Source organism: Vanacampus margaritifer, chromosome 10 (genome assembly GCF_051991255.1).
Source record: "Vanacampus margaritifer isolate UIUO_Vmar chromosome 10, RoL_Vmar_1.0, whole genome shotgun sequence".
In the NCBI taxonomy this organism is placed as follows: domain Eukaryota; kingdom Metazoa; phylum Chordata; class Actinopteri; order Syngnathiformes; family Syngnathidae; genus Vanacampus; species Vanacampus margaritifer.
Genome location: NC_135441.1, coordinates 10864181 through 10888039, shown reverse-complemented (window position 1 = coordinate 10888039; position 23859 = coordinate 10864181). Strand labels below are relative to the sequence as shown.

Below are 23859 nucleotides of genomic sequence, written 5' to 3'. Positions count from 1 at the left end.
ACACTACCCCTAAGTGGCCAAAATCGGGTACAACAAGAACAGCACTCCCAATAAAGGCACACACAAACAAAGGGAAGACAGTATAAAATAATTTAAATAAAGTCGATTTTGGGACATTTAAAATCAATTCTGAATCGTACTAAATGAGAATCGCGATTTTTTTTTGGGCACACCCCTAAAATTTATGGCACATCATACGTGAATGTGTGTACAGTATGACTGGACAGGCAAAAATTATTTAGTATTTGTGAATGGACGGGCAGATTTTTTTCAGTGTGTTTATTCAGATGTTTACACTTTTTAGAGATGTGAATAGACAGACATATGGGGCCCTTTTTTTATGCCCAGCCAAAGTCTAGCTCAAAGTGCAGTCAAATTCTGCGCATGTCCAGGAAAAAGTTCCCCACGGGGAAAATAAAAGTATATCGTATCGTATCGTATCGTATGTTTGGCGTTTTCTTTTGTTTTGTTTGGTATTTTTGCCATTGATTTGATTATTATTAATACCCTACAGACAGCTTATTTGTTCCATATATTTGATGTTACTCTATTAGCCAGTCAATAGTCTTGAAGTTTTATCATAGGTACATACTGTATACAGACGCCACCTTGAATATGTCAACGCCGTAGCCATATTGGATGTGACAAAGTGGAGCAATTTGAGAAAATGCTTTGTTCACTGACTCGATTAGTATTTAACCATTGCTTTTGATTGTATTATGTCATTGTAACTCAATTTTACTAATTGTATCTGTTTTTTTATGGCTTATACAATGGCCACATCCAATATGGCAATATCGCATCAAATGGGCCAACCCTGTTAAATGGGTGTCTGCAGTAGAAATAAAAAGGAAAAGGGAAAAGACAAGAGCTTCATTTTAGATGTGCAAAGGGCTTATGGCTCACATTTTTCTGTTTTATGAAATTGGTTCAAATGGCCCTTTAGTTGCCGACCTCAATGTAATATGTCCCTCCATTCTTGCCATACTTTGATCTAAACCCTCCCTACCTGTAATGTATGAAAACAAAATGTCGCCTAATGTCTGAAAACTGTGATCAAACTGCCACATGACTCAATGCCAGACAAAAAAACTTGCAGATTCACGTGATAAATAGCAACACAAAAATAGCTCCTATAATCAAATAAAATACAAATTAAATTTAAAAACAGTTTTTTTTTTTTTTTAGATCTGTCCCTCAAGTGGGGGAGCACAAGCATCTTGGCAGGCGGGCATGGCCCAATATGGCCTGCCTGTGGGGTCGGGCCCGTTTCCACTGACTCAAATTGACTTCAACTGAAACCTCGGTCAAGATGGTGTTGGACACAGTAAAGCCCTGCACAGACACGCTGACACGCACAGAGTGAAAAGGCAACGGAAGAGAGCCACAGTCTCACAAATGACTGCAGAAAATAGACTGCTAGATTTCAGACTATGCCTCTGCAGATAATAGTCACATGCGAAGGGGAAGTCTCATCCTGAAATGAAAGATACAAATATGCATTTGGATGAAAAAGAAGATGGACATCATTAGAGATGGTAATATGTCAGGACAAGGACCAAGTTGCATTTTAATTAGAAATGTTGACAACTAATCTTTTACGAACCTCCGAAAAAAAGGCCACAGAGCGCATTGGGGGGAATAAAGAGAGTGAATGGTTTAATAGAAAAAGGAAGAGGATGAGTTCGTGAGCGGCAAAGACAGTGACACAGAACCTTCACGAACAACCTAAGAACGAGGTAATACATTTCTGAAGGGGAGCGGGAGACACAGACAGAAGCATTGCGGTAGCAAATGAACATCTTGATGATATATTCTCATTCTTGGGAAATGGATTTTCTCCATGTTAAAAAAAAAGACATCCAATGATATGTTTAGTGCATGATAATCGACATTTGAAACGTTGTAAGAATGATACGCTTGTCCAGGATGTAGCAATGTATTGGCTAATTTTCAGCTCAATTGACCGCGACTAGTCAATGAATCTCATACTGCTGGTCGTATTTACTCACCATCAGATCAAATTCATTTATTGATTGGGATAGATGAGGCTAGTTAGACTGTGTAAGGTTTGTCGTAAATGTAAAGCAAGGATGTAATCAAATGCACATGCACTCATTCTCATACTTATTCCCATCTAATGAACATAAACTCTGCCGCTGCATTCGAGCGGTCAGCTTTGGCTCACACACATTTTCAATCAAGCCACAAATATACCGCTACAGTATACTATTAATGCTATGGCTTGCTTTTATACACTACTTGCTTTTAACTACTAAGAGACACAAGACATATGCATCTATAAATGTCGTTTGAACTCTAAATCAAATCTTGACTAATTGCGACAGATGAATACTAGGACTTAAGGAGAGTAACACAGAAGTAGTAAAAGTCAGTCAGGAAGTTGTAAATCAAAGAAATGAATCAGACTATTACAAGACCAAAGTGATTCTAACGTTCTAAAGTAATGTTATGAGAATAGAGCTGTAAATTAAGCAGAAGACATTTGTCACATTTGTAACAAGATATATTTCTATTAGACAAGCAGTGTCCCAAAAAAATGATTTCACATTATGAATATAAAAATAAACTAATTCAAATATATTGATAAATATGGTATCAATATATATTCCCTAACTATATTTTATTATTATGTTCAGGCTTAATACCTAAAAAACTGGTCAAAGTTGGAGATTCTAAGCAATGAGGTAGATGCCACGGACTTCCAACTTCCAGGTTTCACACATCAGCGTTCTTTCCGGCCACTGATGGCCGCGTTCCAACACTCGCGCCCCCACCCCTGCTCCCCCCAACCGCAGGGCGTCTCAACTCTACAACACCACACACTGGCAGTCTCGCACTCGTCGACGGGAGCAAGCGCAAGAACTGGGACACGGCCCACACGGCTCAAACAGGAAACAGAAAAAAAGCTGATGTGTGAGAACCAGGAAGTCGGAAGTCCCGCCTCCTCTGTGGCATACACCCCAGTCACTGTTTCTTGCAAATTCTACATATTTAACTATAGTGTCTTTTGGGACTTCAGCCCCGGGTAATCACTACTATCAGCAGGCCGAAGGGATTATTTAAAGATCTGTGAATGTTCCTCTTCAGTTGGATTTGTGAGGACATACACCATCAGTAAAGTTTGTAGCTAAAGTTTAATAATGCTGCTACCTGATTGCGCGGCTCACCATCAATTCTACTGATTGACATCATGAGATTGAAAATGGTGTTGGACAGAACGATGTGTGAAAGGGCGCCAGCAGAGAGAAAACTGAGAATGGAGTAAAAAAAAAAAAGAAGAAGAAGAAGAATTTAAATGGACATGGTGGGATAGGGCAGCAGGATAGGTAACGTTTGGAGAACTCTGACCTTAACTACAATAAAGGATAGGAGGGGAAAACGTGGACGGGAAGGAAAAGGTGAAGGCAGTAGAGTTGAACCATTAGTGTTCACTTTCACAGTCGATTGCCTCTTTTTACACTGTTGATAGAAAATATTCATGAGTGCATAAATATGAGCGCTTAAAAGAGAATAATACTGCACCACAATCCTAAATACGCTAATAGAATAACGGTCAATACTAATATATTTCATATAAAATTTGTTTATGTCTTTCAACCTGATCAACTTTTTACCACAACCATAAATTATGTTTCCAGTCCCAGCAATATTTGAGTATAGCTATTTAAAATGGAAATAGCATGTCAAATTTACTTTAGTTTACTAAACAGCCAAGTAAACCTTTTCTAAAAGGAAGGAACTAGGGGTGTGCCCAAAAAATCGATTCTCATAAGAATCGCGATTTCATTTAGTAGAATTCAGAATCGATTTTAAATGTCCCAAAATCGATTGTACAGTATTTGAATTATTTTATACTGTCTTCCCTTTGTTTGTGTGTGCCTTTATTGGGAGTGCTGTTCATGTTGTACCCGATTTGGCCACTTAGGGGCAGTGTGATTCCACGGAGTCTAATACACTGTTAAGTTGTAGCCACATTAGAGAGTAGAAGGAAAAAGTCACAATCAAGTTATTGCAATAAAAGTATTTTTTTTGCAGCGTGGAGCCGTTCTTTTGAGTGATAAAAGTGCCGTGAGTAGCGCACTAATTAGCATTAGCGAGTCAGACTGGAGTAGATCATTTAAAATCCTTGAACATCTGTAAATTGAAGCAAAAATCATTGTTGATCAAATTGAATCAAAAATCGTCCTTAATCGAAAATCGATTCTGAATCAAATCGCACACCAAAAAATTGGAATCGAATCGTGAGACATTCAAAGATTCCCACACCTACAAGGAGCCACTTTTAGGGGTGCCGTCAAAGTATGTTAGCATACCTGCTCTGATTACAGATTAGATAACAGTGTTAGCAACATTAGCATCTGATAATAATGTCATAATAAGCTGTCAATGTGGAAGCGAGGTGTATCTGTGTTTGTTGATGACCACGTCGCTACAGTGTATTTTGATGCGTTGGTGATGAAATGCAGCAAACAGCAGTGATGATGCAATGACCCAAGAGGAATTACAAACCCAATTCTACTGAAGTTGGGACGTTGTGTTCAACAAATAAAAACAAAATACAATGATTTGCAAATCATGTTCAACCTATATTTAATTGAATACACTTTATGTCAACGTATTAAATGTTTAAACTTTGTTTTTAGCAAATAATCATGAATTTAGAATTTTATGGCTGCAACACGTTCCAAAAAAGCTGGGACAGGTAGCAAAAAAGACTGAGAAAGCTGAGGAATGTTCATCAAACACCTGTTGAACAGGTGAACGGGCTAATTGGGAACAGGTGGGTGCTATGATTGGATATAAAAGTAACTTCCCTGAACTGCTCAGTCATTCACGAGCAAAGATGGGGCTTGGTTTTCTCCTTTGTGAACAAGTGCGTGAGAAAATAGTCGAACAGTATAAGGACAGTGATCCTCAATGTACAATTGCAAGGAATTTAGGGATTTCATCAACTACACTCCTTTATATCATGGAAAAAAATTATGAGAATGTGGAGAAATCACTGCATGCAAGCGGCAAGGCCAAAAACCAGCATTGAATGACATATTCAATCCCTCAGGTGCCACTGCACCCAAAACTGACATCAATGTTGAAATATCACCACATGGGCTCAGGAAAACTTCAGAAAACATGTCAGTAAATAAAGTTCGGCGCTACATCCATAAGAGCAACTTAAAACTCTACTATGCAAAGCAAAAGCCATTTATCAACAACACACAGAAACACTCATCTAAGATGGACTGATGCAGTGCAAAAGTGTTCTGTGGTCTGATGAGTCCACATTTCAAATAGTTTTTTTTTGTTTTTTTTTAATTGTGGATGTTGTGCCTTCTGGGCCAAAGAAGAAAAGAACCCTGTATGGTTTGTAAATTATTGTACTGTATTCTGTTTTTGTTTGTTTAACACAACTTCAATGGAGTTGGCTTTGTGTTTAATTCATTAACTGCCATTGTCGACTATAGACGTCAAAAATTCATTTTAACTCTTTCTATTAGTTTAAATTTTTTTCCCACTTTTGTTAACAATAGTATGAAAACCTAGATTTTTTTTTATTGTAGTAGAACAGATATAAAATTTGTGATTAATCGTGAGTTAACTAATGAAGTCATGCGATTAATTAGGAAAAAAGTTGTAATCACCTGTAACCCCACATTTTTAATAATCTTTTCTTTAAAAAATTTTTTTTAAAAACATGATAAAAAAATTATTTATTTTTTATTTATTTATTTTTTAAAGAAAAGATTATTAAAAATTAGGGGCATCAGGCGATTAAAATTTGTAACCGTAATTAATCGCATGACTCAATAATCGTAATTAATCGCATGACTTTCTCAAGTTACCTCAAGATTAATCCCAAATTTTATATCTGTGCTAAATGTAAAAAAAAAAATTCTAGGTTTTCATACTCTTGTTAACAAAAACGGAAAAAAAATTTTAACAAATAAAAATTGTTCAAATGAATTTTTGATCTCTATTGCTGTCATTGGCAGTGAATGAGTTAATTGCGACCAAAAATGTATATCTCCTTTAATAAGAAATGCTATACATGATGTTTTACATAATACAATTGTTCACAAACTGCATTTCTGTTCAGGGCAATACAGGAAGGCGTTAATAAAATATCATGCTTTATTCATTTGGGACTTTACTAAATATTAATATTTCTGTTAAACCCAAAATCCCAAACCATTTAACAACTAATCCCTTTAGCTCTTCCTTCTCTGCATAGCCCACAGGACACACACACACACACATAAAGTACATAGCTGGTTTTAGGAGATGTGGGAAACGAGGGAATAAAAATTTCATTTGACTCTTTCTAGTCATACATTATGAAATAAAAAGAGCAAATAAACAAACGGTGTGTGACATTGCAACACAGTAGAATAGCTTTCCTAAATATTACAAATGTTAGTTTGCTTCTTCTTCTCTTCCATCTTTGTTTTCTGCTTTCAAGGATCATCTGTCAATCAAAAACAGCCTGTGTTGCTCTTGCAGGCAGCATCTGTCAATCAAGCAATGTTCCCGTCATTTAATGAGAGTCCCATCTCCGTAGAGTTTGACTTTTTGAGGCTTTTGCGCTTTTCTTTTTCCATGTATACTAATTAGACGCTCCCTCTTGTCTTTAGTCTGAATTAACGGGAATCATCAAGTCTCTCAGTTCTCTGTGCTTTCCCCGGAGAAGATAGAGCAGTGAATAACAAAGTTTTAATAAGGCCCTTGCAATAGAAAAGGCTTCGGAAATGAAAATGTTCCAATTTTGAATGGAAACATCTTGCAGGTGTGTAGGACAGTGCGGTCCACTGTCAGAAATGTGGCTGTTGTGTGTGAGAAGAGCATCATTAGGAGAATCTTGGCAAATGTCTCCAGGGTTCTTATGTTAACCGTGTGGAACAATTAGTGTCAAATATCACCCCCATCCCCACCAGCCCTCCCCCTCTCTTCTTCGACTCTTCGTCTTTCTCTGACTCTTTCTAGCCGCTGTAAATAATGTAATTTGTCACAGACAGGCCTCCATGTAGGAGATGACCTTTGGAAAGCTCACAGTAAATTGGCTCCGGCTAGAAAAGCTACGTCATTAGCCTCTCGCCGTCTGTGTGTCACCGCCGCTTTTCTTTTGCTGTCTGTCTGCATTCACGTTCACTTTTATTATTTTAGTTTAATTTGAAACCCGCTGTTTAATCTGTGCAGTCTTGTGAGACTCTCGAGCTCACTTTGTCTTTCTTCTAAAGTGGTGGAGTCAAACAGTGCAGTGGGAGTCTCTTCTGCGTTTTGATTGGATCATGATGGGATTTGTTTGACGGCACACTCTCAACTCTCTTGTTCTCAGTTGATTTTATATCCGGTGTATAGCACTTCTGTCAACTTTTCAGCCATATCATTAAATGTGGTCTTCAAAAGCCCAATTTTGGAAATATTAACACAACAGTTTGTATCCATCTGCAAATATTATGAGTGGGCTGGCCCATCTAAGTAGTGGGAGTACCCCCGACAGATCCAGGCACGGTTTATTTCATCATCCAATGAGCCCTTATCAAGGCTCATAATGAGGAGATTGAATTAGAAGAGGCTCACAGTCAGAATACTAACTAAAACTCTGTGTATCCACTTTGCACAAACAACAGCAAGCCACCTTGTGGAACAAATATGTACGCTAAATATCATTCATTAAAATCTACAGAAACCTGATGTAAAGACGTTTTACTTTTTTTTTTATGCTAGAGTATACAGAAGGCTTTGACGCAGCCTCTGAACTGAAGAGGTCGCTTAAAGCAATGGTAGTTATTACAAAAACGGCCAGCAGGTGGCAGAAGAGTATAAGAGCTCAACCAGGGCTATGTTGCAACAAGCTCTTTCTCCCCACTGTTTTAAACAGATTTGTGAATAATGATCAAATGTAGCTATATTCTAATGTGAATTGCTGCAAAATGGAAAAAGATAGAAATATACGTTTTTTTTCCTCTAATCTTGCTTTTGTTTTTTGTAACCATAGAACACAATATTCTGTGGGTCTTGCAAAATTAGTCAAAATCAAGTAAAACAGCCAGGAGCGAGTAAGCACAACAATGGGGATTTCTCTTTTTTACCTACAGTCTAAAAGATAGACATAACTATTAACCAAACAAATGAGTTACATTTCTCGATAGTTCCAAAATTTTAAGTAAACTAACCTAAGCATGCTGGTCTTATGCAGAATTTGGGCTAAATTCAGGTCCAAGTTCTCGGTCCAATACCTTTATTCGGATTATTTGAGGTATATACTTTATAGTTTATGTGTGTTCATTGTTTTTTGATTAACCAACGGTCAATAGACCAAGTCTATAAAGTAGTAGGCTAGAAGCTTTCATTTGCTTTACTGGGTGTTCTGTTCATACTCGAACAGGAAACATTTTTTAACCGCTGTTTCATGCACACGCTAAGTAGATCGCTATACGCAACAGGCTATTTTTGTGTTTGTGTTCAACTCTTTGAAAAAATTGGCAAGTTTAGTTATGACAAAGGAGAATAAATGGATAGAATGTTCGTCTCAGACATTCATTCAGCAACATCAACCGCGGTAATAAGAAGTGTGTCAGTTACTACATTACGTTCCAGTATTACATCACAGTGGGCGGCTTAAAGCGTTGGATTGGCCCCTACATAGCATATCACATATTTGAAATATTTTTTTTCAAAAATGGTTTCATACAACTGGAGTTTGTCAATTAATAACAACTATATTAATGTCATATTTATTTAACTATCAAGCTGCATTTGCGGTAAGTTGATGGAAATTATTTTATTTATTTTATTTTTATATTTATTTTTTTATTATTATTATTATTTTTTTTAATTATTTTTTTTTTAAGGGTGACAGAAAACATCCAAAATTTTGGCGTAACTGAAAATGATTTCATACATAACATAATATAATTTTTGACAAAGACTAGGGATGGGCGAGTAGGTATTGGTATCGGGCTGATACCCGGATTTATTTCAAGGTATCGGTACTTGGGACAGTCATTTTATGATTCGGAACTATCAGAAATTATCAATTAGAAGAACAGATAATTGCTATTAATTTCATTCAATTTTAAAGAAAATGCTATATAGAGATATATAGCTTTTTCTTTAAAATTATCTATCATTGTTTTTTGGGAGGGAACTTTTATTTATAAAAAGTAGTAGTGGTGGTATCGGTACTTGGTATTAGTATCAGTGACTACTCAAGGTGAGTACTGGTATCTGTCTGAATAAAAGTGGTATTGAACATCCCTAACAAATATTTATATTTATACTCTTTAAAATCAGTAATTTTACATCTTAAATACTACTGGCAATAAACCATGGCATTACCAAGACTAAAGTAGAAGTAAAGCAAATGCTTGAAGATTATGATTCAATTCAAGTCACAAGTGTTTTCCTAACTTAATTTCAAATCTATTTGCGAAAGTGATTCACAAGCTCTATAAATATTTTACTCAATCTGGTAATAATCTCTGGTAAATATGCTCTGCATTAGTTTGATACCACAAAACAAAAATAGTTTTATAAGAAATCTTCTGATTAGTTCATTTTTCAAATATGTTCTGCTATTCTTGAAAACTGCAAGATAATGCGCCAATACACATATATATATATATATATATGAAAAACTGCAGCATAAGCCTTATTCTTTCACATAAGCCATTAAGAGGCTGTTTTTCTTTAATATTATGTTCAATATGGGTTTTCCATAAGAATTTCTTATTTGGTCTTTGTACCTACACTAAGTGCTTCTTTGTGTATTGTTCTCTTGTGCCCTTGTGTGAGAGTCAGCTCTTGTCTAATAAAGTGACTGAATTCATTTAAGCTCATTAGATGTTTTTGTTTGCTCTGCGGTATGACGCCTACCAGCCAAGATTTTTTATAGCAACAATGGCTTTACAGTGAAAATCAATGCAGTCAGTCATTCTCAAATGATAAATGAAACCAAAATATTTGTCGGTGCAAGACAAATGGTTTAAACAAATCCCAATCCATAGATCTATGCCTTTGTTCATCAAAATGTTCCACATCATTAGTTGTGATTATTTTAAAGGCAACTCACTAAGCTACTGTGTGCTCTCACGGTGAGTTATGTTGAATTATTCATCCATTTTCTTTAGCGCTTATCCTGTTCATGGCCGCCACGGCGAGCGAGAGGCTGTCCTAGCTGACTCTGGGCAAAAGGCACACAGTACCAATAAAACTCACATTCAAATCATCACTTAGTGCAAACTTGCATACTTTCCCAATTGTCGAGCCACTTCATTTCATTTGGGTTAATAACGTGCAATGTTCCTTCCTTGACTACTAATTGTTGGTCATAATCATTCTTGGAATTGATTACATAGAGAACCTTTAAAGCAGATGATAAAAAAAAAATAATAAAGCAGTTTAAAGTGTGACACCCCAACAGCTACAGCTGATCTACTCAGCCTGACTGCTGAGAGGCAATCATGCAACTAAATATGTGTGAACTCCTTTCAAGGAGACATGCGACCTCTGGGCTCACCAGACACATAATGATGGTCTTTCCTGCTGTGGTGTAAATGACGGCGATGAAGAAACTGCACACTGCTAATTGAAATCTATTTTAGCCAGTACTGTGCAAAATACAATACTTTATTTTTTTTTATTTGCTGCTAGGCCAGTTTTAGTTTGCTAACTATAATTGCACTTGTTTAATTTTAGTCTTTTTTAAGCGTAAATATATGCTATCTCAGACAAAATAAGAATGTCATTCAGGACAGTAAATCAGCAACGAAAGTCTTTTAATGTTATAAAATCTAAAACATGTGTACTATCCTTATTTATACAACACCGTTTTATAAATCATTCTTGCAAACAACTGAGGCAAGCAAATAAATACTTTCAAAACTGTGAATAATATGAAATCTCCTTTGGCGTCAAGAATTGTTCATGTTTGAAATGTATCAGCAGTTTGTTCGCATTTTCACTGCAATCATGTTAGCATGCTGGCATTAGCATTCAGTTCAAACTTGCTTGGTCCACAGAGATGACAACATGGTGAGAGAGGCTCTAATTATGTATCCATACACTTCCTCTATCCTTGAGATCTGACTCCTGTATTAATCAGGCAAGTGGGTTGCATGATAGCAATGATTATACTCTATATGGACATAAACAAGTCCTCTTCATTTTGAAAGTGAACAGATACAATTTGTTAGTGTAAACAATTTGGGCAAGGGCCACTGACTTTCCTCTTCTGTCCACAAAGTAAGGTAAAGGCAAGACCTGGACACCTGGACATACTGTAGCTTATAAGTCATGTCCTTTAATTAAAATTAAGTGACAAAGTGCCCAAATGAAGAAAGACATCAAATCTGAGGATGAACGAACGAAAGTAAGCTCTACCTTAGACCAGCTGGAGTAGGTCTAAGTTGTGGCGCAGGTGGTGGACTGGACTGAGGGGCAGGCACACAGATTCTACATTCTGCTGATATGTGTGGTGGATGTCATCGTATTTCATTCATAAATATGACAGCAGCATCAAGCCCTCTAAATCAGTGTAGAAATCAACTCATTTTTATTATCATCATCTTTGTTATATCTTTTGGAACGCCCACCTGGCCCGGGTGGCACACACGGTCACAAAGGCGGCCTCGAAGCACCCACTTCACAATAGTGAACTGTGATAGGGATAGACCGATTATCAGCGCCGATATTCAGCATTTTGACAAATATCGGCATCTGCCGTTTTGAAGAATCATACGGCCAATAATAGATCAATTTCAAACTCAACTTCAGGAAGCAATTTACATTTTCAGTTAACTTTATGAGAGATGCTGTTGACCCTGTAAACTCTCTGCACCTTCAGTTTTTTTTTTTTGTTTAGTTTTTTAACAATTTAACACATTTTAACAAATTTTACATTTCAGATTTGTTTGAAATTTTGGAAAATTTTATTTACTGTAGAAAACAATAAGAGGACATTTACGTGTCTATTTAACTATTCAAGACATGCTAATGACCCTGGGAGGACCCTGAACTTTCAAAGAAAGCTATCTATTAATTAAGTCTAATAGTTTGCAAATCAAGTTGTTCAATAATCATATGCTTAAAAAAAATCTATGAAATTAAGAGTTGATGTTTACAATTTTTTTTACATCAATATTTTCTGTTTTCGTGAAAATAAGGATCGGCTCCAAATATAGGTTTCGGCCTCCTTGACTATTTATAATCAATATTGATATCGACCCTGAAAAAAACTTAGTGGTCTCATCTGTGATCGCCCTGGCCAAGTTTATGCTCACATTGAAACTTCTGCATGGACTCCAGAAAGGCTGTGCGCCTCTGTCCTGTGCTGAATTTAAAGGGAATGAATAAATGGAGCCACTTTCATTAACCAGGAAGTAAGTCGGCTGTGTTCACGCCCACAACGGCACAAACACAGCTTTCTACCTGTGCTCTATAAAAATACCAACATTTAAAAAAAAACCTCCACCCTTAGTTAGTGCACATTTAGACTGCACTTGGCATTAGATTTTCCAGGTTTCCGTCCCAGATGAACCCCAGTTGATGTGAGGGCTCGTGAGGTAATTTCACCATATGTGTGAGATAAAATTAACAATTTGTCCTTCTAGAAAGAACCTTCTTTCAGCATTTTCAGGGAATTCTTGGCAGTTACGGGATGAGACACAGCTTCCTTTCACAGCCTCTGAGTCGCTGATGATGTTAGTGTGAAGTAGCATCAAGTGGAGCTGTTTTGGCAAACGGAGCCTGATCATGGAGCGGGGGTGCAGATTTCAATGTGATGAATGATTTGAAGCTTGCTCGTGTGACTGTGGCTGATTGAGAGCTCGGGAGCGTTGAAAGGCAGATTGAATGTAGGATTGTGAGACTGAACACTGAATACATGCATTTCAAATTGACTCTATGTTGGAGTATTGAAGTCTTATCCCTTCACTTTTTGGGCTGAAGACAGCAAAATATGTTTTTCTACTATCACTAATAAATGTGCAAAAGATAAGGCAAACAATTAAATCAAGTAACAATAATAACAGTAATCGGGGTGTTTTCATGCAGATGTGCACTTTTAGACTGCAAAACGCCCAGCTGGGAACCTCATAGTGAGTTTATATGACATCAATTCTCTAATTACCTACTTCATTTGTGCAGACTATCACAATCAGCATCAATTAGCATCCTCCGCCACCTCCCCCTGATTCCAGTGCTACAATTAGCCGGCTACATGATGTCAGCTGAGAACAGGTTACATACAATGGAAGCCCGCTCACAATCATGCAAAGCGTTCAGATCCGCTTGCAAGGAGTGAGATGAGAGGAGGAGAGCAAGGAGAGTTGAAAGCAGGAGACCAATGAGAAGGAGGGCGCCTACACTGTTGCAGGGAAGGAACATCCTGTCAAACACAAAGTGCACATCAAATGTGAGCGCCTGACTTCTTACTATGCAAGTGATTTCCAAATAGAACAAGTCATTTGGAAAAAAAAAAGAAAAAAAACAAACAAAAACGTTTCTCAGCTCAGGCTGTTTTTTTTAACTCTGAGTGGCTGCATTAATCTCCTTTTAATGTTGAACAACGCTGATTCAGCAAACGACATCAAAAGTGCTTCCAGATACGGGTAAATGGTATTAGTTAAGAAGCAGCTCAATTTCCAATCACTGGGTTGGATCGTGATCAAAATAATGACCAATGTCCATATTTATCATCCATCCATTTCCTGAACAGCATACATACCCCAGCTGTCTTCAGGCAGTAGGCGGGGTACACGCTGAACTGGTTTCCAGCCAATCGCAATGCCCTTATTTATTCTAAAGTAAAAAACTGTTTGCAAACTAATCCTAAACAGTCGCAAATGCTGACCTAATGTAATCATGTACACAAAGTGGAACATTTTTGCTAAACACCATATGATCCACCTGTTTTCACTTAATGCATTTTTTTCCTTCTTTTATTATTGGTGTCAATGTTGAACTTAGTCGCCAGAGCGACGTGTGTGTGTTTTGTTTTGTTTTTCCCCTACTTTGTCACATGTGGGTCTATAGCAGTCAATCTCAATAGTGGGCTGGCCCCCCTCGGGGGCTGCTGTGCGATGCCAGGGAGCGGAATGTAATCACAGTGAACAATCCCCCCTGTTATAGAATAAAGTGTAATTGCACATCCACTACAGTAGGTGGCAGATTGAGCCAGGATGACATCTACTTACTAGGGCTTGGTTTAAAAAAAAAATAGATGAATTACTCAAATCAAATTGATTTTCTTTTTTATAGGCCGATATCAGTTCAAAAAATCATAAATCAATTATTTTAATGTCTTTTTTCATAAATTCACAAGATAGTAGAATTTTAAAGACCTAACTGTTTTTTGTATCTCGCTGTTTTCTTGAAATTTACAGTTTACTAGAATTTAAAAGTATTTTCTTACAAAGACCTGACTTATTACACTTTAAAATTAAATTAGACCTGATAACAATTTTATCCTGGTTTATAAGGCTCCCATATAGATATAGATGTGGCTACTGGCTAATATACCAGACAGTACATGACCAAGCAAACATGTTTTTCTGAAACGATCACTGTACCGGCCTCTCCTTTCATTCTGCCCCGGCTGTCACAATCTGTGGAGAATTATTTGTATTTTTCCACATTCCATGGTTTGAGCATCGTTAATGAGAGAGCTGCTGCTCTGGGAAATGTTTCTTTAACCTCATACGCTTCTAACTTGTCAAGAGCGTAAACAGTTACGAGTGTGTCTGTAATCAATTAAAGGTAAATTACAGTAGATTATTTGCATGCATTGTTTCCCTGTGCATACCACATTAGCAGGTAATTGAATCAATGTGGGAATGTAATGCTCTGTCAATCATGGGTTGTAAAGTCAATGGAAAAACTGGATCCATTTTTTTTAACACGTCATTTGGCAATGTATGCTTTTCATTGGATAGTGCTGACAATACTTTTCCATCATTCTGTCTTCCGACTGGCAAAAAGCTAATTGTATCTATGGAAACATGAAACCAGGGCGCTCTCATAATGACTGATTAAAATGAACTGTTTAAAACTGGCTGGTGTTTTCACATTTCAACTGAGCTGATGTGATTTGCATTTCATTCAGCTGATTGGCCCCAGAAAGCCGGAACGAAACATGTCGCTTCAAGAAAAGCATCACGGTCGCAGGTAAAACAAAGAAACGCTATCATCTTCTTTGTGCTGGATTTGGTTGCCCCTCTTATCAAGCACGTTGCTGCCTATGACTCCGATGTTTTGATGTACATCCTTATCAACCACCTAAACACAGAAAGTATTGCTTTTTAACTCTTCCCATCCCGTCTCAGGAGGCTGCCTCGCAGTAGCCAAGCATCAAATATGCTTCAAACATTTTTATTCTTGTAGTCAATCGCCTTTAAATTGTCACCAACAATTAAAAAAAAAGTGGAATTTAGTCAAGGGGTTGCACATGCTGCTTCTTGTTGTTGTAAATACACCTCTTAACTCATTTGCAGTTATTAATACAGTGAATGCTTTGATGCAAAAGTGGGGTGTGAAATGTTCGTGTATGTGTTTTGTTGCTGTCAAACACAATTACATTTCATTCTCTGCTCTGAATATACAAAAGTGAGATCAAGTTTACACTCAGAAATGAAGTTCAGTAGTCTGTTACACTCGATGCAAGAGCTGTATTAAAAATATGCCTACAGTATAGCTCAGTTTTGATTGACGCTGTCAATTTGATCTTAACCTCAATATTGTGGTTGTTTGCAGATGTGTTCCTAAAATTCTGCCTTTGTCACAAATGGCAATAAGGTAAACAGATTACAGTTGTACCTCAAACGGCCGTCGCTTTTTCCCCCTTTTTTTTCTTACCCTGACCTATAAGAAATGACTTGAGAATTGTGCTGGGAGTTTTTTTTGGGGCGGCAGCTGGAATGGATTAATGACATTTTCATTCATTTCAAAGGGCAGCGCTAATTAACTCATTCACTGCCATTGACGGCTATAAACGTCAAAAATTCATTTGAACTAGTTGTATTAGTTTTAAAAAAAAAAATCCACTTTTGTTACCAATTGTATGAAACCTAGATTTTTTTTATTGTACATTTAGAACAGATATGAAATTTGTGATTAATCGCGAGTTAACTAGTGAAGTCATGCGATTAATTACGATTAATAACTTTAATCGCCTGACACCCTGATTTTTTTATAATCTTTTCTTTTCTTTTTTTATTCATTCACTGCCATTGACGGCTATGAATGTCAAAAAATAATTTTAACTATTTCTATTAGTTTAACATTTTTTTCCCACTTTTGTTAACAAGAGTATGAAAACCTATAATTTTTTTATTGTACATTTAGAACAGATGTAAAATGTGTGATTAATCGTGAGTTAACTAGTGAAGTCATGCGATTAATTACAATTTTTAAAAAAAATAATCACCTCTTGCCTTTCATTTTTAATAATCTTTTTTTTATGAATTTATGGCAGTAAAGGAGTTAATGATATGATTTGACTTACAAGCATGGTCATGGACTGATTTCAATTCATAAGTCAAGGCATTAATATAATGCAGTGTGGCTCTGTCAGCACAAAATATACCACTTTTAACTTTTGACGTTTCAGTCCACTTGCATTAGGAGAACAATATTAAGCAGATGGAGCCATATTGAAAAAATAAGAAATTTGGGATTTTTTGGACCCATTTATATTTAAACTTCACCTCTAGGACTAGAGTTGAAACCTCATGCCTGGGCCAATATGATGTACAGCCAACAAATCATGCTGACATGTTTTAGGATTGTTCAGCCTTGGCGGATGTCTGAGTGCAATTCAAGTTATCCTCTAAAGGACGAATTTGTGATATAGCTCTTGTAAAGGCTCTCATTAGATTGTGCAGCTCCATCTATTGCTGTGCGTAAAAGCCTGCACCTCATTTTGCTGCCTCTCATTCCAGTGTGCAGCCTTCAGTGAAGAACCAATTACAACACAAGCGAAAACACAGTACAGATAATTGATGATAGTCACACCTGCTTCTGATGCCTTTAATATTACTTCATTTTATAATGAGATCATACAGTTATATGTTGTAAATACATGTGCTTTTTTTATATTAGTATAAAATCTTACAATTTACTCTTTTATCATGTATTCTTTGGAATGTCTACTAACAGTCTAAGGTTTTAAAGTCGGAAATATTTGGATCGGTCAAAATAAATATGATTTGGGGGAAGCATATACTTATTGGCTTTTATTTTGAAATGTTTAATAAAAATCATTATTATTATTAAAATAAATTCATAATATAGTCAGCATACAGTTAAAATACAGATTTAGTATAAAAAAACAAATTAAAGTATTTTATTGTGTCATCATAAATTAATGTATTTTACTAGAAACTATGATCCAGCAAAATACTGTAATCAGTAATATGAAATACAATAATTAATTAACTGGATATAAATTTACAGTATTAGACTGTAAATCATAGATGCAGTAAAATGCTGCAGGAAATGACAGTGTTTTACTGGATCACTGCTGCCAGTAAAATGCTGTATTTCTTTTTTTCTTTTTTTTTTACAGTATCAAGTTTGAGTGTGCTCCTCTCTGGCTTCTCTGGCCCCATGCAGCAAGGACATTTAACTGGAGTCGCATGTACAAACGGTGACTCACGACTGTGATCTGTCCATGCTGTCTTGTCACACGGTGCACAAGCAATCATGCACTTGCGACTGACACACTTGAACCCACACGTTAACACCCGAGCAGGGTTCATTATTCAGACCGCTCATTTGTGCACATTTCCATATTCTCTTTCCAGGAAAAAAAAAAAAGCCGTTGTCTGTGCCAGCTCCGTTTCCCATCAGGAGCAGCTGTCAGCCGCTGTGTGATGGACTGGTGGCAGAGCGAGGGCAACGTGTAGACACCCTGAGCTTGTTGTTCAGCCCTGAGCTGCTCCGCTCCAGCAGCGGGGGGTTAAGTACCTTGCTCCAGGGCCTTCCATGGTGGCTGCTGAGGGACAGCGTTGTGTGCATGCATGTGTCATTTTTTCCCCCTGTTTAGATTTTCCAGCTATAGAACACACCGTCAAAACAGCAGCACTGTAGCCAAGTTATTGTGGCCCCGCTGTAACACATGGTTGACCTGGAGATGTGGTGAAACGGAATATGATGCTCCTTCAACTGAGCTCTTGAGTAACAGGACAAAAAGACCATGAAATGTGGTATCAAAAAACAGAGCCAAGGCAGTATTTATGGAGCCGTATGTCACTGCTAACTGTTTCCTCATTTCTTTCATCAGTTAGGTGCAAACAGCCTAAACCAGGGGTGTCCAAACATTTTCCTCCAAGGCCCACATAAAGAAAAATTGAAGGATGCAAGGACCACTAATGCCATTCTTCGACTTAATTAAACACGCTAAAACCAATCCATCAAACAATTATGTATTTTAATTATTTTTGAAAAGCTACATTATAATAAGGTAAACAGTTTGGGCTTTTTCATGATTTTGGAGGGAGCCTTCAGCCCCTGTAACTTAAGAGAATAGATACGGCCCTGCCCTGAGTAGAATTCAATATTGAGGACCAAAAGGAGAGCAATCTGTAATAAGATGACAATCTTTAAAGCAGATTCTACTTGAGGGTCATATTGTAATTTCTTAAGAATAACTTTTTTTTTTTTTGCAAAAATAAATACATAAATCAAGAGAGCACACAAAGTACACACAAAATTATGAAAATGTGTCACATTGTATCGATGTTATATGTAATATATCATATAGTATACAAGTTTCAAGAAATTATGGCAAGTAATGTGATAAACTGAATTCACAAATCTTTGACCCGCTAAAAAATGGACAGTGGGCCACAAATGGCCCCCAGGCCATAGTTTGGATACACCTACTCTAGGAACTATGACTACCTATGACTGAAAGACATACATCAGTCACATTTGCTACACGTCCACAACACATTTAGCAATTCAATAGCTGTATCAAAAACTCACATTTTTGCCTTTTGCAAAGACAATCATCTCATGCTGACTTTGAAACTGCTCAAGATGTATTTAACAATACAGCGTATTTATTATTGTGGCTGTAGTTTGTAGTGCATCCTACTGAGATATGTTTTTAAGATGTTGGTTAACTCAGCGAAATATGATAAATACCCCTTTATTGTATAGGGTAACAGTTTTGGCATAATAATTGGTCTTATTATAGAAAATAATTGAATGCTATTAAACTGATGCATTGTCATCATAAATATAATGTGATGATAGGCCTATTGATCTTTAAAAATATTCTTTATTCTAAAGATGTTCTTTGCGTGATCTCATGTTCAGGCGGCCTTATGTTGTGAAACCGTACACAACACATCCTCACACTACGAATATTCAAATGCTGATAATGTCTCGAATCTTTGAAATGACTTCTCTTTAACACATTCCACCGGGAACGAACAACTCGGCGGATGCTCAAGGCTGCAGCATACTCACAGCACAAATGATGCCCATTCATCCCTCCATTGCAACTTGACTCGTGCACGATTGTACACGCAGACGCACTCGCAACTCTGGCAACAGTGTGATGCCACAACAAGCACACACTGTGGAACTTCCTGCTACCTGTTAACAATCCGTGCGCGTGATTGTGTTATTTGCATGTGGCTGCGCTGACCACTATATCAGCACATCCAACATTCCATCATTGCACAATAAGACTCCAAAAGCCGGTATTGCACGCGTGTGCACGCATGCATTTGCAACATCTGTGACACAAAGGAAGACGCTAAGCGGGACCCACTTTTGGCTTCATCTCCATCACTCGTAAAAACCAAATCGCAAGTCTTACATTGGAGGCGCTTTCGTGGCCACGTTGAATTTAAAAACATCACAGACACAATAAAAGAGAGAACTCACCATGGTTGTTCAAGCTCCCAGTCTCGGAAAAAGTCCAGTTCGAAAAGATCCATGACAGGCTTCGGCTGGCTTTGTGAGGCTGTTTAGAATCCAAAGCTGGTGCTACGTGGTTCTACATGGGCAAGTGACACACGCGGTGTGCGTGCGTGTGCGCGAGACATAGACAGAGAGAGAGGGAGTGAGAAGCAGAGTAGACACAAGCGGCTGCCTCTGCCAGGAATCTGCTACGTGGTCGAGGCGAGCTGACAGCAAGGCAGAGGAGGGAGGGAGACGCGCGCGCGCGCAAGCATCCACGCGCGCGCGCGCACGCGCCGCACACAAACTGCATAAACAAAACAAAAACGTTTCTTTATAAAGACTCATGTCTATGGTGAACAAAAGTGAGTGTCAGATTTAATGAAATACGGGTAAATTGTTGTACCTTCATCTGGCAATACAGTTCTAAACTCTGTCTGATGAGTCACCTCACATTTACACACATAAAAGGTGATTTTATTTATTAATTTAATTTTTTAGTTAATCACCACACTGTAAAAAAGAGTAAATGGAGCTTTCTGATTCAAAGTGGGGACATAAAGTATAAAAGCTCAGAGGCTGGAATGAGAGGATCCTTTGTTCATCTCGCTCAACTCAGTGACAGTGCCATAGCGAACATTTTAAATATCTGACTGAGTCTGAGTCCCACCACCCCTCAATAACATCGCCCCCACCCCACCCCATCCACACTCCAAAGAGATTTTTTTTATTATTATTTTGTGTAGAAGCCCAGATCATAGTCTGAATGATTTTAAGTCAGCCCATTGAAATGTTCCCACGTGGCTGAAATTATGAACCATAATAATGAATTATGCTGTTAAATATGTGGTCTGGAGTTGTCTACTGCTAGATTGTTTATATCAGTTAGGTTTAGGATTGTTAACGGGAAAGAAACAGAATAGATGGTGTCATTCAATTCCTTTAAGCAGCAGAAATGTACAGTATGGGCAAGTAACGAATCATCGGTATCGGCCGATACCTGGCCTTATTTCAAGGTATCGTACTTGCAGCAGCGGTTGATATCAGTATTGGCCACCCTCTTGTGGCCGTTTTAAAATCCGGAAATAGAAATTAGAAATAAGACGAATCGAAAACTGCAATTAATTGAAGCATGCTATATTGTGATATAGGTCTTTTTTTTTATTATCTGCCATTGTTTTTTGGGGGAAATTTTATGTATCAAAAGCACTATAGTGATATCGGTACTTGGTATTGGTGACTACTCAAGAGTTGAATACTTGTACTGGTATCGGCCTGAAAAAAAGTGACATCCCTAATAATGATTCCAAAGAAAAAAGTATTAAAAAAGAAAAAAACATAACTAGAAAGTCAACTGTGCTGAGATCTTGATTAATGGAGGGGATTGAGACCTTGGGAGCTTGAGGACAGAAAAATGCAGACAGCAAAGACACGGGGGAATATGAAACAGCGAGCATTAATGATGATGATGCAACAGATTGAGAGAAGCAAGAGATTCCCCATCTAAAATGTGGCAAATGCCATGTGCTTTCTGCCAGCTTCTGTCGTTCACAAATTCTCTGCCTGTGTCATTTTTCAGTTACTATGCGCTCATTTAGCATCTTCTGTTATAGTTTACAGTATTAGCAAAGCTGTTTTTTTCCTTTTTTACTTAAGGCATTTCAGAGTATGTCCTTTTTCAACAAAGTAATATTGAAGTAAAGGAGCCAGAGTCTTATCTTACACCTGTAGGCCCACTTCTACTTCTGTCTGCCAGTACTTTTGCCACCTCTGGCCAGAAGGGGCACCATGGTTGTTGAGTAGAGCAAAGCAGAAAACTCCAATAAGTTTACGAACCTTTGGCCACCAGGGGGCCCCCGAGAGTAGCTCGAACAGCAGGCTCCCTCTGTGGCTGCTGCAAGTGGAGCTCATGGTGGCTCCCTGGAGGTCCAAATCAAGCAGGCTCATGGAGGGCCAGGTTACTCGGGGTAAGTGAAAGGCCAACCATTGGAACGTGGTGCAAAAAAGAGAAAAAGCTCTGACTCTCAATGTGAAGAAAAGGGAAACTGGATAAAACATAAGCAGCAAAATGTCAGGTGTTGAAATGACTCCTAAAGAGTCAATTTCAACACTTTTCCCAGGTTTATATAGCTCCGCACTCTAGTTGAATTAACACGTCTAAATAAGTTAACCATTTTACACTGTGCCAAAACTTTTCTAAACCAGGAAATACAAAACCAGTAATTTAATGAACATGATAATAGGCCTATTAAGTCAAAACTAATTATTAGTCCCACTGAGCTGCAATTGAATTGACTTTTTTTTCCCAATTTTCTACTACATTGAATGTCATTAGCTTTCTTTGACAACTCTGCTCATGTTTCCAAGCTTGTCATCCACCTTCATTTGAGAGCAGGCCAGGAACAAGCGTGTCATTAAATGTTAGTGGATGACCATCCTGACTGCACTTGCCGTGACACGTGCCCAGCAGCACGTTTTGCTGTTTACGCCTTGTCTTGAGAAATGATTGACCAGATGGTCCAAACGTCTCACTCAGCATGTGTGGTGACGGTGGCGCTCTAACTGTGTCTTCTTTGTGTGACATCACTGTCTCCCACGCAAAAGCTTGCATGTTTTTAAGACGACAACAGATCAACACATACACGTCAAAATGGAGCACAAAATAACATTTGAGGATGCGCTGCGGGCAATGTGTGCATATACAAGAAGAGTGTGTGTGTGTGTGTGTGTGGTCTAAGGCAACATGCCAGCATTACTCTGCATCACACTCTGCAAGTACAAAGAGCAGGCTCCAACAGAGAGGATGAGGAGAGACAACAATATCTTATTTAACGCGGCAGAATTTAAGATTCAGATCTCTGCTGCTTTGTCCTCATCCCCTCAGATGAAGTGTGTCATTTCACCTCAGAGTGCCATGGGAATGGCCATAAGCATTGTGGCCACGACCTTGATACATACAATCCAGCTATTTTATTGATATAAAATACAACTTCACACACATAAAATTCACACCCCTGTCCAGTGTGTTAAACATCAAAATCAAACACTGTACATGTGTGTGTGCGTGTGTGTGCGCGCACATGTGTGTATGTGCGTGCGTGTGTTCTTGTTTTTGTCACATAGTGGGGCCAACATTCCAGGATTTCTCAGAGTTGTGGGGCCCACCCGTCCATGTGGGGCCATTTTGCTGGGCCCCACAAGTTTAGACCTCTTTTTGAGGGTCAAGACTTGGTTTTAGAGTTTAGGTTTGAATTGGGTTATGGTTGAGGTAAGGAATAGGGGTAGTTGGTGGTTGGGGTTATTGGGAAGGGGCTAGGAAATGCATTATGTAAATTAGATGGCCCCACAAAGATAGTAAAACAAACCTTGTGTGTGTGTGTGTGTGTGTGTGTGTGTGGAGGCTGTCGTGCGTGTGTGTGCGCGCGTGTGCGTGAGTGTGTGGAGGCTGTCCAAAACTAGGTCAGACCTTGAGAGACATTTAGAGAGCGAGAGAGAGAGAGAGAGAGAGAGAGAGAGAGAGGGAGAAAGAGAAAGAGAGAGAGAAAGCGAGAGCGAGAGAGAGTGTTTGAGAGAGAAAGAGAGAGAGGGGGAGAGGGAGACAGAGAGAGAGAGTGGGAGGGAGGTAGAGTCTATAAGATGCAAAATGATGAGATTTTAATGTTGAAATTGCAGAATGAGTAAGCGGTGCATAAAATGACAAAATGAGCCTGAAAGACACTGCGATAAGATGCCATTATGACAAGGATGTGATTAAAACCCTCGATTCCAATTGAACTAATCCCGACACAATCATTGCTGTTTTTCATAATTTTACCGACTGTTATTTTTTTTTCCAATTAAGAGAGGTTCATAATGCAACAATAATAAATATTACGACCTGAAACAGTTCCAAATGGAGACTCTTCATGCATGCCTCTCTTCATGAAG

At 38.0% G+C, this 23859-nt stretch overlaps 1 protein-coding gene across 1 annotated transcript in view; it reads right to left on the bottom strand.

The window, feature by feature from the left end:
* Positions 1-20136, bottom strand: part of aff2 (AF4/FMR2 family, member 2) — a 145365-nt gene extending 125229 nt beyond the window's left edge. The window contains exon 1 of the mRNA XM_077578694.1: positions 19918-20136. Coding sequence (XP_077434820.1) covers positions 19918-19970 — 53 coding nt within the window. The 5' untranslated portion in view covers positions 19971-20136. The remainder of the gene's footprint in view (positions 1-19917) is intronic.
* Between the last annotated feature and the right edge of the window lie 3723 nt (positions 20137-23859).